General features: G+C 58.6%; 1 protein-coding gene across 18 annotated transcripts in view; it reads right to left on the bottom strand.

Moving 5' to 3' along the window:
* Nucleotides 1-15,701, bottom strand: part of EPB41L1 (erythrocyte membrane protein band 4.1 like 1) — a 72,091-nt gene that overhangs the window by 29,038 nt on the left and 27,352 nt on the right. For 15 of the 18 annotated variants that reach the window (XM_030009156.2, XM_030009162.2, XM_030009166.2 and 12 more), the window contains 2 exons: nt 2,679-2,874; nt 1,772-1,936 (listed from right to left, as the gene is read on the bottom strand). In XM_030009156.2, coding sequence (XP_029865016.1) covers nt 1,772-1,936; nt 2,679-2,855 — 342 coding nt within the window. In that variant the 5' untranslated portion in view covers nt 2,856-2,874. Of the gene's footprint in view, nt 1-1,771; nt 1,937-2,678; nt 2,875-11,121; nt 11,402-15,701 lie in introns of those variants that run through there. The other 3 variants (XM_030009158.2, XM_030009157.2, XM_041122433.1) reach the window with 2 other exon arrangements.

Below are 15,701 nucleotides of genomic sequence, written 5' to 3'. Positions count from 1 at the left end.
CACAGCAACAGCAGAGAGCTCGTCCTTATCCTTACCCATGCCCGGCAAGGAGCATTGCTCTGCTCATGAAGTTGCCAGTGAGCCTGCAACCCAGGTTGCTGGTTTTGCTTGGCCAATGCTATGGGGAGAGCCAGTGGAAGGATGACCCCACCAGGGCTCACGCAAGCTGCTCCTGTGCCCCGTCAGCCCCCTGCAGTCCCTGGGGTGCTCCACTCCTTTTCTTCTGTGGGAGGGCTTTCATCTTCATGACAACCCATCTTTCCATAGCTTTGTGACAAATTTTACCGCTAAAGTGACAGGCAGTGCTGTTGGAGTGTGCAGATCAAAGGCCCTGATGCCTGTGCCGTGGGCAGGGGGCCAGACCCCGCCACCGCCGGCTGCCTCACTTGTCCCAAGCAGCCACAGTGAGCAGACTCCTTATGTTCATCAATCCTGCGCAGCCGAGACCCGGGGGAGGCAGGACCTGCATACAGATGCAGGTCCGCTCTGTGCAGGCAGCTCCACGCTGCTGCCAACAAAACCCCATCTGCCCACTCACCAGCAGCAAGTGCAAAGGTCTCCCTGGCAAAGGCTCCAGGATTTCTGCTCCTGAACAACCTCAGCTTTTGCATTTTTAAGCAAAGTTGCCAGTCCTTAAAAATGTCCTTTCCACCAGGACGATGCCACAGGTCAGAGCAGCACTGCCTTCCCCAACCTGCAGGCAGGAGACAGCAGCAAGCGCTGGGGACAGAAACAGGCACTCTCAGCAAGTACTTCTCCTCCCAGCTGCCTTTGCCCCTGCAGCAGGGCCACAGGACCCTTCCACAAAAAACAGCCTCAACTCCTAATTTAATCCTGGATGTCCCCCAGCCTGTCCTAGAAGGGAGAGGTCCCTGAAGCAGCCCTGCAGCATCTCCCAATGAGAAGACAGCCACCGGCAGGTGCCAGTCCCTTCTGTCCCTCCCTGCAGTGACAGCCACTACCAGGGAAATGCACTCCGTGGTGCACACCCACATGCAATCGTGCAGGCCCACGCCACACACTTGGGATGCTGCACAAACAGTGGGTGGCCCACACACTCAAAGCAGAGTGCTGGACCGCCTGCCTGGGCACACCGCCCTGCCTGCACACACAAGGATGCAGCCACAAGGATGTGCACATGTATCACCCTTACGTACACATACGCGCGCGCACACACACACACACACACATGCACAATGCTGCCAGGCTCTGACACACCTCCCCGTGCGGTCCCTGGCCTGCCAGCTTTGTGGGAAGGGACAGCAAGGGATAAGAAGTTGAACACAGAGAGGATGGACGCAAACCCACCTGGGGCAGCCGTGTGGGTCCACGCATGTCAGCCTCTTCACACCAACACATGCACACACGTCTTTCACCTTAGCAGGTGGGACAGCCAACACGCTGTGCTCTTGAGGTGTTGGCAGACAGGCTGGTGCATGGACATGCCATGCACATATTGTCAGGCTGAGCTCTATCCCCCATCTATTAAGCTTCTGCTTTTTAGACACTGTTTTCTACTGTGAGTAGCCACCAAATTTGGATTCACTGGGCTGAAATTCCCTGCTAGGGTCTGTCTTTCCAGATTTTTTCCTTATTTTGAAATTTCAACTCGAATAGCAATTTCTGTGGATCCTTTTCCCTATGAGAGAGGTACTACAAAGCTGTCCTTGGAAGACCCCTGACAGTGGGACTCGTTAGGCTGGGCAGGGTCCCTGGCCTGAGACATGTCCGCTCCTTGGTGCCAGCGCAGCCCCTTGAAGCTGGGACTCACCTCCACCTCGCATTCATACTCGGAGGCATCAAGCAGGGTCACTCTGCAGAGGGCACTCTTCACTTTCTTGGTGGTTTTCTGGGGTGACTTCTGGGTCTTGCTGGGGGTTGTTTTGTCGGAGAGCCCATCTGTCTCGCTGTAGTCCTTCTCCTCCATCTCTGTGCCCTGGAGCAGGGAGACACACAGGGTTACCCGGCACCACTACCAGGATGGGCAGACAGAAGGATGGGGAAAGCCCTCCCAGCAGAAGAGGGAGCAGGCAGAAGAGGGCAGCAGATGGAGAGGAGACTGATGACCTCTTGGGAGTCCACAGCCAAGCCCAGTTCCCCTACCCCACGCCGCTGGCACAACCAGGGCCCCTGGAAAATGGACGCCCATGAGCCTGGGGTCAGTTCAGCACCCGAAACCTCCCTGTCCAACTGCCTGTTGCAGCAGGCAGGGCCAGGGCAGCATGAAGCCTGCTGGGAGCAGCACAGCTCCCTGGCTGACATTAGGGTGCAGCTGCTGCTCCAGCCCTGCAAGGGGCAGCTCAGTCCTGGGACACGGGGCCACCCACTTCCTCCCCCCGCCCCGGCTGGCAGCCACGGCAGTGCCATTTCCAGTACAGTCAGCACTTTGGGCTGCCATACTGCTCATTCTGCCTGTCCTGCCTGCAAGGACCCGTGCAGGCAGCTGGGAGGCAGCCAGCAGAGCCCATCCACTGCCCTGGTTGTAGGGGGCTCCCCTCTGGGATGTTCCCCTGGAGCCGACAGCACAGGGGAAGGTGTCCACCTCACTGGGCTCCCTGCAGCCCCCGTGCTGCAGCAAGGGCATGGCGATGGGCAGCAGAGAGCGGTGGCACGTCCCCTTCCCCTGCTATGCCTTCCCCTATGCTGCATCTCATGGCACCTGGCCGTCATCCACTCACCGGCTCTGTATTTCGGGCATCGGACTGTGCCCCGGGCTTCTCATTGACCTCAGCGTCCCGGCTGGCAGGGTTGGTGGCTGCAGCGGTGGGGCCCTGCGCAGCCGCCTCCAGCTGCTGCTGTGGAGCCTCCTCCTGCGCGTTCTTCACCTCCGAACCGGGGCCTGTCTCTGTCGTCATGGCCGCTGGTCACCCTGCTCTGCCACCACCACCCACAAGGAGAGACAGGAGGTGTCACCCGGGCGCACGGGGATGGAGGATGCTGGCCAGGCAGCCAGCAGCCCGGGATGCCCTGACCACGTGGGTGGGTGTGGGACCTTCCCATCTCTGCCCTGCTGCCTGTACGCACAGATCTGCTGCCAGACACCCGGCTCCCTGTCTGCACCAGGAGGTGGCTTTGCAAAGGTCCAGCGGTGTGGGGAACAACACTGGTGGCAGGGACTCACCGCACTCACAGCAGTGTGGGGCTGGCCATAAGCCCCTGCTCAGCCCAGCCCTGGGGCCTTTGGTACCTTCACTAGTATTTTTTATGAGTGGAAGGGTTTATTCCAGGAGGAAAAAACGGGCTGTGAGTCAGATTAAAGGCTGCACTGACACAGGAAAATGCAAACATGGACAACTCCACATATTGCATCCGGGATGGCTGGTTTTTTCCCCTCTGGACTTCCCGGCAGCAGCAGCATGCTGGGTTCCCACGGCCAGCATGGCCGGACCCTGCGCATCAGTCAGGACAAAACCTGCCTCCAGCTCCAGCTGCCTGTCCTGTACAAGACGCAAAAACAAACCCAGGGCCAGACAGGGGAGGGGAAGGCACTTTCCATGCTGGGGAGCTCTGAAACATGTTTTTGAAACCTTTTTGTTTTTGAAACTTTTATGCAAATGCAACGTGGGGCTGGTGAGGGCTCCTGGGACAGTCCATGCATGCAGAGGTCATCGAGCACCCTTTGTGACCATCACCAATGCACCACTTGGGCTGCTCAGGCCCCACCAGCTCCCCATTGCTGGGCTCCCCAGGCCGCATCCAGCCGTGCAGGACCAGCTGGGTTTGCCACCACCAGAGTGCCTGAGGGCTGTGGCTGTGGCTGGATGAGCTGGCTCAGTCAACAGCATCTGCCCACAGTCACATCACCTACCTTGCCCACAAAGCAGCCACAGGAGCAGCCCCGAGTAATGCCTGCAACACCAGAAAAACTGCACTTTTTTGGAGTGTGGAAGCCCATATGGGATATTTCTGATCTCTGTTTCTGGAATGATAGCCCACGTGGCACGGGCAGGGAGCCAGCTTCTCCCTGAGCTGCCAAACCCCAGGCTTTGCCCCAGCCCTAGCAGCACTAATGCAAGGATGAGGTCCCAGCACAATTCCAGGCCATGGACCTGGCCACCCTGGGGCTGGAGGAGTTGCTTGGTGACATGACATCCCACCACCATCACCTCCTGTAAGTCCCAACTACCTAAACGCTGTTCTAGCAGGCATGGGAAAGCAAGAGCCCAGTCAGGACCATGACCTAAGGCAGGCAGGGAAAGACCACTTTTAGAATCACAGAATGGTTTAGATTGGAAGGGACCTTCAAAAACCATCTAGTCCAACGCCCCTGCCATGGGCATGGACACTTTCCACTAGACCAGGTTGCTCAAAGCCCCATCCAACCTGACTTAGAACACTTCCAGGCATGGGGCATCCACAGTTTCTCCGGGTAACCTGGTCCAGTGTCTTGCCACTCTCATCATAAAATATTTCTTCCTTACGTCCTGTCTAATCCTACCCTCTTTCAGTTTGAAACCATTGCCCCTTGTCTTGTCACTACAGGCCCTGGTAAAAAGTTTCTCTATGTCTTTCTTTAAGCCCCCTTTATACAGTGAAAGGCTGCTGTAAGGTCTCCTCAGAGCCTTTTCTTCTCCAGGCTGAACAATCCCAGCCCTCTCAGCCTCTCTCCACAGCAGAGGTGTTCCATCCCTCTGACCATTTCTGTGGCCTCCTCTAGACCCGCTCAAGCAGGTCCGTGTCTTTCTTATGCTGGGGACCCCAGAGCTGGACAGAGTACTCCAGAGGATCTCACCAGAGCGGAGTAGAGGGGCAGAATCCCCTCCCTCGACCTGCTGGCCATGCTGCCTGTGATGCCACCCAGGATACAGTTGGCTTTCTGAGCTGCGAGTGCACATTGCCGGCTCATGTCCAATTTGTCACCCACCAGTACCCCCAAGTCCTTCTCCACAGGGCTGCTCTCAACCCATCCAGCCCCCAGTCTGTGCTGGTACTGGGGACTGCCCCAACCCAGGTGCAGGACCTTGCACGTGTCCTTGTTGAACTTCATGAGGTTCACACGGGCCCACTTCTCCAGCCCGCCAAGGTCCCTCTGGATGGCATCCCGTCCCCCTGGTGAATCGAATGCGCCCTCAGCTTGGTGTCATCCGCAAACTTGCTGACTTCCTTTTACAAAGAAAACACATCTCACACCATAGCTCATGTCCCACCTCTGCCTTTCAGATGTCCTCAGCACAACGGGGAGATGTGAACCCTTACCCAGAAAAACTGCTAAAACTGGCTCCCAGGAGTGGGAGAGGACAGACAGGAGGCAAGGGAAGGGATGGGCAGAGAAGACAGAGCGAGTCAGCCTGTGCCTCCCGTAGGGCAGTGACACTGCTGCTGGCCGTACTGGCCAAGCAAGTGCTGTGCGGTCACCGCAGAAGGACTTGGGTCACACCAAAAGAGCCAGGATTTCACCCCCCTGCCCCAGGGCCAAGCTCTCCCAGCCAGAACAGGCAGGACAACCTGCCACTGGCCCCTAAGAAACATCAGCTCAGCTTCTCCTAACAGACTCCAGTGTTCAGCCAAGGGCACAAGAAGATTTCAAAGGTCACCAGTGGTTTATTTTTTTCACAGAGGAAACAGGGCTGCTGTTTATCCACTGCAAATTCAAGCAGTTGAATGCTCCCAGCTCCAATCCCTGTCTGGATCATTCCCAACCACTTCCATTTGGATCTCAGCATATGAATTTTTTAATTGATGTGAAATCTCTAAAATGACAACCATCACTTTGGGCCAAAAAACACGCCGAGTTTTTCACTCAAGGTTTCTAAACTTTCTTCCAAACTACTTCCCTGCACTGGGAAGCACTGATCCCTGAGGAAGTGATGGGGGTTGTTTAAGGGTGGCAGGCTGGGAATTCATCCCACCTCTCCCAGCCAGCCCTACTTTTGCATATTAAGCTCCAGTTCAAACCATCTGACGTTGGGCAAGGAACCTGATCCAGGGACCCTAACTTTCAGCTGAAGCAGGTGAGAGCATGACACAGGAGTGCCGGAGTAGCAGAGCCCCGGCAAAGGGGTCTGGCAAGCTCCCAGGGACCATCTCCCTGCTCCCATTGTGGCCTGGCTTCTCCTGCCACCCTGCTTTGGGATCCTGGCCACGGCCCCCTTTCCCTGGTCCAAGCACGACTTGGCCCAGCCACACGCTCTCCCTCCTGCCCCACCTGCTGCAGGTGCCAACGGGCTCCCCAGCAGCACCCGTCCCCATGCCTCAGCAGGGAGACGAGGCTCAGCACGGGCTCAGAAGAAACATGAGCACCAACGGGCCCCGTCCCAGCAAGGGCCCATTGACCCCATCCCTGTGGCATTGCTCCTGCCGCAGCAGCGTGGAACACAGAGGAGGGAGGAATGAGACCCTCCATGCTCCCAGGGCAGGACAGGCTTGGGGAGGAGCAGGAAGCCCCTCAGTCTCTTGGCTTGCAGCCATGCTGGGAAGGCTCTGGTCCTCCACACGGGGCTGCAAACTCATTGCCAGGGTAAAAGGGTCTGGGAGATGCCGTGAGGGAGATGGGGCTGGCAGGGAAGGCAGCGACCCTGGGGGCACAGCACCACTGCAGCTGAGCCCCACAGATGCGCACAGTCCCGGCATAGGCAGCGCAGGCGGGGGGGGCCATGCTGGCACCGCCATGCTCCTGGGCACAGCCACAATGGCTGCATTCAGGAGCCAGTGGGGCATTGGTGACACGTCTACGTGGGCAGTGCTGCTTGCTGCCTGGGGTTCCCTGCCCACCCTCTGCCTGCCCATGGTGGAGCAGAGCAGAAAGGCTGGGAGCATGGAGCCGGGGCTGCCTGCAGCACTACCGCTCACCCCAACACTGCTTGCAGCAGCGCAGGCAGGGGGACCAGGCGAGGCTCAGGGCTGGCTGGGCACCAAGGGTCAGTGTCAGCCTCAGCCTGGCAGCACCAAGCCCCTGGGGAAGGCGGCACCCAGCCCCCAGGGCTCGGGCCAGCAGTGGGATGCTGCCACCCCCCCTGCAGCCTGGTCACCTGCACCCAGGGCTGCTGCAGGCCCAGCTGTGGGAGAAGGACACTGAGGCCGGCATAACTGCCAGCACCCTGACCGTTCCCTCTGCCAGGTTGGGGGTGCTCAGCACCCTGGGGGCACCTGGAGGACTCCGTCAGGACCTGAGCAGCACTCACGGTGAGGCAGGTGGTGTGACCTGTCCCAGCCCCTTCTACCCCCTGGGGAGCTAGATTTCTTCCCCGTGGACTTTCCTAGAGTGCTCAAGTGCTTCAGAAGCAGATGATGTTTATTATGGGAGCATCTCTGTGCCTTAAGCAGGAACTACCCCTGACTTAAAAGCAGAACGCACACTTTCAGACAGCGAGAAGCCAGTCGTGGAGAGTGCTTGCCATCACACAGCACTTTCTGGATGCAAAACTCACCTCCTGCTGCCTGTCGTCACAGGACAGCCCCCCAGGAGACCCCGATGTGGGGGGCCACAGGTCAAGAAAGGACATGGGTCCCAGCATGCTGCCAAAGGGACAATTTAATGGACATATTTGCCATCATAAACCTTTAGAAGAAGTTTAGACCACAACTGCAGCAAACTTGATTGAGACCACTCAAAATGCTGTCCCAAATAATTTAATTTGTTTCTAAATATTACCCACAGCAGGAGCAGGACCCAATCCTGCGGGGCACACAGGCTCCCCGGGCAGTCCCAGCCCTTCCCAGCACCTAGCCTTGCTCACGCATGTTCCCTCAGGAGCAAAGCCAGGGACAGAGCAGCTCCCGTGCTGAGGATGGCAGCTGCCCGGGCAGCGGCTGGAAGAGGCAGGAGACAGCAGGCGCCATCTCCCCAGACCCTTGCTCTGTGCAGGGTACTGGCTCAAGGACTCCTCTGCACCCATGGTCCCCGGTGCCATATGCCAAGCACAACCCTGGTTCTCAGTGAGGGCTGGCTTGCTTCTGGTGCACCATCCCCCAAAATGGGCTGGGGGATATGCTCCTGAGGGCAGACATCAGGTGAAATGGCTGGAGCCGGTTGGAGCTCCAGGCTACTGAAACAGGCACATGGGAACCACAACTGCAAAGAAAGCCTTAGTAGGATCAGAGGTAGGGCTGCTTGTCATGTCTGTAATCTCCTCCCATCATCTCCCTGCCTGCTCCTCCTTCCCTTGGTGTTTTCCTCTCCCCCCCCTTCAAGCTGGAGTGTGGATTCACAGCTTTCCCAGACGCTCTGCCCCCGCACTTCCCTAGCATATCCCGGCTCCAGCCTCCGCAGTGCTCCCCTCCCAGAGCCTTTCCTTCCCTGCCACCTCCAAACAGGCTTTCACCCAAGCCTGCTTTCCCCTTCCCCCTGCCCATTCACTCTCTGCTGCTAGGCTGGTTTTCAAGGCTGAGCATCCCCCTTTGCTCCTGGGCCCTGCTCTCCCCTCCTCGCTCCCTGCTGAGGACACTGTCCATCCATGATGCTTTTCTTCTGAAGCATCACAGACATGGGCAGGCATGAGTCTCTGTGCAAAGACCCATGCTGAGTGCCTGAACAGGTCTCCATGGGCTCCAGCGCAACAGGGGTGCACAGAGCTGGGTAACAACCAAGCACGCTCCTCCCTTGCCGCTGCATTCGGCAGCTGCTGAGGGCCCCGTGGGGCTGATCCTGGTGGCAAAGCCCACTGCCATGCTGCAGGACAGACGGCTGCTGCAGGACAGATGGCTGCCACAGAGGCAGCTGGAGATGAGGAGCAAGCTGGGCACAGGGAGCACCCTGTGGGGGTGGTAGTGGCTGCGTGACACCAGGCAGGGGGTCCAAGTACTTGCCAGCCCCCAGGAACAACAGAGGAGCTCACCAGGGCTGCGGTACCCAGCACCCCTGCTGTGGGGCAGAGGCTGAGCAGGCAGGGGACAGGCAGGATGAGAGCACAGGCAGCATAGGCAGCGCCTTGCAGCCATCCTGGAAACATGAGAGGAGCCCCAGCAAGGAGTCCTGGGTATCTTCCAGGAACACATAACGTGAACAAGGAATGCGGTCCCCAAAGCCCCAGCAACATGCAGCACCCCTGAGCCTCACTGTCACCCAGCCCTCACCCCCTGACAGTGGGGGACATGCAAATCCCCAGACTGTTCTGCAGTGCAGTGGGCAGCCCAGAGAGCTCTCCTGGGCTGCTCTGCAGCAAGGCCAAAAAATCATATGAGCTGCCCTGTTTATGGTGAAGGGGGTGGGATCAGAAATGCAGGGTACCCCCAGCTCCTGGAGACTGCACACCGCTCCTCCTCATGCAGGACTGGCAGGGGCAGAGATCTGCAATTCCCCAAACCGTTCCCTAGCTGGAAAAGTGCTCTGTCCCCCCAGTCCGGGCTCCAGGACCTGCATCCCACCCAGGCTAGTGCTCCCCACGCTGGGCACCCGCTGACAGCTAAAGCCCAGAGTGTCTCACAGGCAGCCAGCAGCACCGCAGAGCATCCCGTGTAGTTGCCTTCTCCACAGCAGGGCCAGCCCTACCTTGCTGCCAGCTCCCCATGCTTCCAGCACAGCTCGTCACTGCCAGGCTGCCGCCGCGTACAAGGCAGCGCTTTCTGCAGAGCCGCCTCTTCCCCAACCCCAACACCCCCGTGCAGTGATTGATGTGTACCGCAGCCGCAGCCGAGCTGGGAACTGGGCTGCCTTCCCATCCCACCGTCGGGCTCCTGCCTTGCCAGGAGCTCTGTGCCCACACCGCAGCCCCTTGGTGTGGCGGGAGGATCCCACGTAGATGCTGGTGCCAGCCCCATCCGCCCCACTTGCCTGCAAACACCTGACTCATCCCGGGCCAGGCACCAGAGAGCCGGCACAGGCTGCGATCCTGCCAGGATCCTTCACCATGCAGAGAGCTCAGCTCCTGCACTGGCTGCTCAGCAAGGAGCTGGACCCACTATACATCTTCATCCCAAGTTAATCTGGCACTTTCCTGCATCACCACCCCCATCTCTTACATGGGTCCTAGGGCAGCAAACACCTGCGCCACCTCCAAAACACATACCCAAGCACCCCACTTGCACTAGTCAGCTTGGAGATGTACCAGCAGCGAGAGCTGAACAGAAGCTCCTTCATTGCCCTTGTCCACAGTGAAGTGCAGAGCGTGACATGCAGCACATCCCTGCCTGCAGGGCACGTGGCTCCTTGTGCCCCCACCTTGTCCCCTGGGAGGGACAACGCCACAGAGCAAACACCAGGGCTAGGTACCGCACCACAGAGGTGCCTTGTACCCCCGTAATGCAACAGCACGAAGTGCCCGTAAAGCACAGCACTGACACCACCGCAGCAGAGGGACGGATCCTGCCTTCAGTGAGTGGTGGGAAACCCCAGAGCACAGACAGGGGCACTGCCAGAGCAGCTGCAGGATGGCAGCGGGTGCTGCAGCAGCGGGCAGTGGCAGCCCAGGGGTGGGCCGGCAGGGCTGGCTGTGGCTGGGCAGGCAGCCTGCAGACAGGGAACAGGTAATATTTACCAGGTGTAGGCAGCCTGCTGGGAGGAGCAGTGCTCAGGTAGCACCCACGGGTTTGGACACATGCTGATGAAAACTCCAGAGTGCGCCAAGCCATCAGGAGCCCCAGGGGAAGAAGCACAAGCCAGGCAAAGTCTGGGACTTGCTGGCAGACCCCCAGCAGGCTCCTGCTAGAGAGGTGCAGGCACACACCTGCGTGGTCCGGCCACGCAGAGCCTGACTGTGCTGGATGCAGAGGGAGAAAACCCTGCTCAGCCCTAACTGCCCAGTCACTCACCAGTATGAGTTCTCCAAATGGTACCCATGGGTTGGGATGCTCATGGACCATCCCCTCCACCCATGAACATCAGCCCTGGGGGAACCAGCAGGGCAGGGACCAGGTTGCAGCCCTGACACCCCTCCCCATGAGCCCCCTGCAGAGCCAGGCACCACTCAGGCAGGCAGGCTGGCATGTGCCATGCTGTCAGATGACAAGCTCGGCCTCACACAGGGACTCCTGAGCCGCTGGAATGGGACAGCCCAGGGTAGGGGGAGTCTCGCTTGAGCTAAACACAGAAGCCTGTGGCAAGGGAGGACCAGTCATCCTATGCTTCCCAGCAAGCCCCCCTCTTCCGAAATCCTTGCCCAGTCTGTTTGCACCCTAACCCGACACACCGACCTTGGCAGCGCAATCCCCTCGAGTTTAGCCAGGCTGGGGACCAGTCGGGCTTACCAGTTCCCTGGCTCCCGGTGGGGCAGCAGTGCAGGCACGGGCCCCCACAGCTCCCATGGGAGCAGCACTCAGGCAGCCCCATGCATAAGGGGGTCTCAGCCTGAGCAGCCTCAGCATCCTCAATGGCATTTCCAGCCATGAGCCCCCGCCTTGCCCTCACCCTGGGGGGTTGCAGCCACCAGTTCTTGGCTGCTCTACACCCTTCCCACTGTGGTCAGGGCTGGCATCACCAATCTCCAAGCACCCACAACTGTAAAAACTCCTTGTCCTGAGCTGCCGCACAAACAAGGAGGACAAGACACAAAGTGGAGAGAAGAGTCAGCCCAGAGCCAAGAGAGGAGACGAAACACAGACAGGAAAAGGAGGGGGAAAGGGAGAGACAGATGGGACACGTGATAGGAAAGACCTAATTTATCATGTTGTGCACAACCTACCCACTCAGCCAAACTCCCCGGCCCTGGGGGGTGCTGCCCAAAGCAGGAGGGAGGCAGCAGGAGCTGCGGCTGTCCTGTGCCTGCTTGCCCCGGGTCAAGCCAGCCTGGGGGCAATGACCATGAGACATAATCCCCCCTCTCTGATCAGCGCTGAACCCCAGGAAACATCCCTGTGCTGGCTCCATAAGGTAGCCTAAGGAAAACAAGAGTAGAAAGGATCTTCCCTCCATCCCTGGCAAGAAGCAATGATGCACCCAGCCAGAGGCGCTCGGGCCCCAGGGTGCCAGGCTGGAAGGGACTCAGTGCGCCTGCTACCCACTAATAGGGATGGAGATTCCTGTGGAAATGCTCTTCTCCCTGGCTCCAAAATCTGCCACCGGGGAGATCCACAGGGTGCACAAGGCATTGGGGAGACCTGAACAGCAACGAGTTTCAAACGGGGTCCTGCTGGCATCTTGGTCCCTGTGGCATGGGTGCCTGCACTTCACCCCATCAAGGACCCCCACTGTGCTCTTCTGAACCCCTTGCACGTTGGCCATGCTAGAGGCCACCATGCTGTGCTCGAGGACTGAATCACAGAATCACAGGCTGGTTGTGGTTGGAGGCACCTCTGGAGGTCACCTTGTCCAACCCCCTGCTCCATCAGGGCCACCCAGAGCCAGCTGCCCAGGACCCTGTCCAGGTGGCTTTTGAGTATCTCCACGGATGGAGACTCCACCATCTCCCTGGGCAACCTGTGCCAGCGCTCGGCCACCCTGACAGTGAAAAAGTGTTTCCTGATGTTCAGAAGGACCCTCCTGTGTTCCAGTTTGTGCCCACGGCCTCTGGTCCTGTCCCTGGGCACCACTGAGAAGAGCCTGGCTCCGTCCTCTGGGCAGGAAGCCCTGGCAGCGGCCAAGGATGGCACATGCTGCTGGAAGCAGGGGGAAGTTGCCCCATGTATGAGCTCCTCCACTTTTCACTCTAAGGAGAGGCAAACGAATCCCACAGGGTGGCACAGACCAACCCGCGTAGCACATTTTTCCCTTTAAAAGTGAGGGGATCACAGAGTCCCAGCAGAGCCCAAGAGACCTCCATGGGCATTTCAGCACAGGATTCAGGCCAGCAGAAAGATGTCAGCTGTGGTACCACCCCACAGAAGAGCACCCCTAACTGCTGCAGTGCCACAGGGGACGGCGGGCACCCAGCTAATGCCTGAGTTGTCCCACAGAGATGTGACTCATGGGCTGGGCCTGATCCTGCACCTCCTCACCCACCAAAAAAACCACACCAAGATCCCTCCCGGGGGAGGGAGAAGCTTGGGAACCCACCGACACCAGAGGTGCCAGCCCTCCAAGCAAGCACTGAGCCATGCCACTGAGCCAAGCTCCTGCAAAGGCGGTGGTTGCTGGTGAGTCCCTCCTTGCTCCCACCACCCCTGCTGACCCCATGACACAGTCTCCTCATGTCCTTGCAATCCCACCCGGCACAGAAGGCAACCGTTTGCAGTCTGCACTGCCACCCAAAGCACGATTTGGTGACTCAGGCACCGAAGCAGAGCCAGCTCCCTCTGACCACAATGGGACACAGCTCAGCTCTTAGAAGGGGTCCGGGCTAAGCTGGGCCGAGGTTTTAGTAACATCACAGTAAGTCCTTAGATCCCAGCGGAGAAGGCTGTGGGGCAGAGGGGCACTGTTCTTATTCCCCCTCCCGCCAGCCTAGCAAAGCTGGCTGCCAGCCATCATTTTGGAGGCATCTGCAAACCCAGAGGAAGACAGGGAGGTGGCTGCTGCATGGAGAAGTTCTATCTACAAGCTGATTCAAAGTTTCCTTCAATCCCAGATACAGCCTCTGATTTTGAGCATCAAAATGTTTCTGATTAATTTGGTAGAAATTAAAGCGGGGGAGGGGGGGTAAGGGCTGGCAAAACCAACCCCTGTCCTGGAAATGCTGGAAAATCCGCTGAAAAAATTTACCCCAACTTGCATTTTATTTAAAAAAAAAAAAAAAAAAAAAAAAGTACCTTTTGATGACCACTAGCACTGGGCACATCCCTCACAAAAGCAATGCTCACAGAGGACAACCCTCCCCACATTCTGGCATGCACAGGCCTGCCAGCAGGGATGGAGGGGAGTGCTGGGTTGCAGCCCAGGTGCCCCGGGGCCAGTGTACCACCAGCCCACCCAGGAAGGGGCTGCCTTGATGCCTCACAGCCCCAGAGTTGAAGAAGGGCCAGCATAGTTCGGGGCTGGTGCAAAGGGCTCTCCAGAGCAGTGGGAGCATGGTGCTGGGCCCCAGGCTGCACCAAAACCACGCTCGTGGCTTGCTCTTCAGCCCTCGTGGGCACAATGGCTTTCCCCACTCGGAAAGGGAACTTGGCGGGGGGGGCCAAGGGGCTGCAGGGATCAGGAGACTTGCCAAGTGCTTCTGCAGTGCCAGCCCTTTGCCTCATGCTGGAGCAAAAGCACCTTCCTCCCTGGGCTGTGTCCCCCAGGGCTGCCCCACCATGGGGTCCGTCCCTGTCCCCCCCCACCCTGGGCCCATACACTGGGAGCAGGGCATCGTGGCACCCATCACACCAGGAAGCCCAGGCAAGGAGGGGAGGGCAGCAGAGCTGTGCCAGCACTTTGCTGCTGGGCTTCATGCACGCACCACCAGCACCCTCCACAGGCTGGGAGCTCTCCCAGCTGCCGGCAGGGGAAACTGAGGCACACAGGGCTTGGTCACACAGCAGCCACGGCAATGCTCTCTCCCTGCCTCCCACCCTGGTGGGGGATGTAGGCATTTGGGACGGGCCTCATCCTGCAACCGTTCCCTTGCCCAGAGCCTGCACCCAGCTGCCAACTCAGGCCTGCCACCCCCCTGAGAGGGGCGGGGAGGGGTAGGCATAGGAGAAAACATGACATTAATCCTCAGAGTGCTTTAAATCCAAGCAAGGGCTAATCATTACTTGTAACCTCCAGATATCAGGGGCACCCAGAGGCACCCTGCGGCTGCTCACCCTGTGCAGGGACACTGCGCCTGTGCCTGCCCCTGCTGCCCTGCACAGCCTGAGCAGGAGGGAGGATTTGGGGGGGGCCAGGGGCTGCAGCACAGCATGCCTGGTCCATGCCTGAAACAGTCTTTTCCCGAAACACCCCACTTGAACCACTTGTCCCTGTCACCACCTGTTCAGCTCTGTCCTCACATTAGCAAAAAAGAGTTTGGCACCTACCTTGGAGGTTCACACAGGCTGAAGCAAGTGCTGGAGGGGCTGTTATTAGAATATTTGTGGGTTTTAACCCAATTCCCCTGCTTTCAGGATGCCTGGCTCATACCTTCTGAATGCCTAAAGACACAAGCGCAGGCTTCACTCTGATTTCTTCACATCCAACCCTCTCCAACCATGAGGAACATATGTCCAGGAGAGGGGAACAACGGCACCCCAGTGGCTGTGCAGCCATGAACCAAATCCCCACTGGTGACAACAGAATGAAGCAGGATCAGGACCCTAAGAAACCCCAGAGCATCACCAAATAAGACTAAATAACAAGACCACCCGCAGCACGGCCCCTTTGCCCATCTCGGGGTTCAGCATCCTGCTAACATGCCAGGACAGGGGCACTGACCCACCGGACAAGGCCAGCTCTGCTGGGGCAGGGCAAGCAGCCAGGCCAGGAGCAAACCGGGGAGCAGCCTGTGCGCTGGTGAAGACTCGCAGCTCCAACAAGGAATGGGAGGGCAGAAAAGGAGGAACCGTCTCCTATGCACAGAAATATCCCCCCACCCCGGTCCCCACGGTGCAGCGGCTTCCCAGGCTGCTGCAGAGAAGGACCTGCACCCTCTGCAGGTGCCCAGGCATAGGAGAAAAGAGCTTTTTAGCTTTTTCCAAGGCAAGGACAGCTCCGAGGCCTCAGAGATGTTCAAGATAAGAGACAAATGTTTTAAAGGCCATAAGGGACAGGAAGAGGGATGACAGAGGGTGGGGAGGAAAAAAAAGCAAGTTGGCTTGGAGCTGCAGTCGGCTGGGGACCAGCCCACAGGCTTCCTTCATCGGCTCTGACCTTCCCCATAGAGGACACCACAGGACACAGCAGGGACTTGGGCCATGCGGGCAGATGTGGGGCTACTGTGAAGAAAAAAATGGTACTAAGGAGAAAGTACCTCGGTCCTGCCCCAGGAGTGCAA

Source organism: Aquila chrysaetos, chromosome 3 (assembly GCF_900496995.4).
Source record: "Aquila chrysaetos chrysaetos chromosome 3, bAquChr1.4, whole genome shotgun sequence".
NCBI classification, from domain to species: Eukaryota; Metazoa; Chordata; class Aves; order Accipitriformes; family Accipitridae; genus Aquila; species Aquila chrysaetos.
Note: the sequence above shows the minus strand (reverse complement) of the source record. Positions and strands in the feature narration are given on the sequence as shown.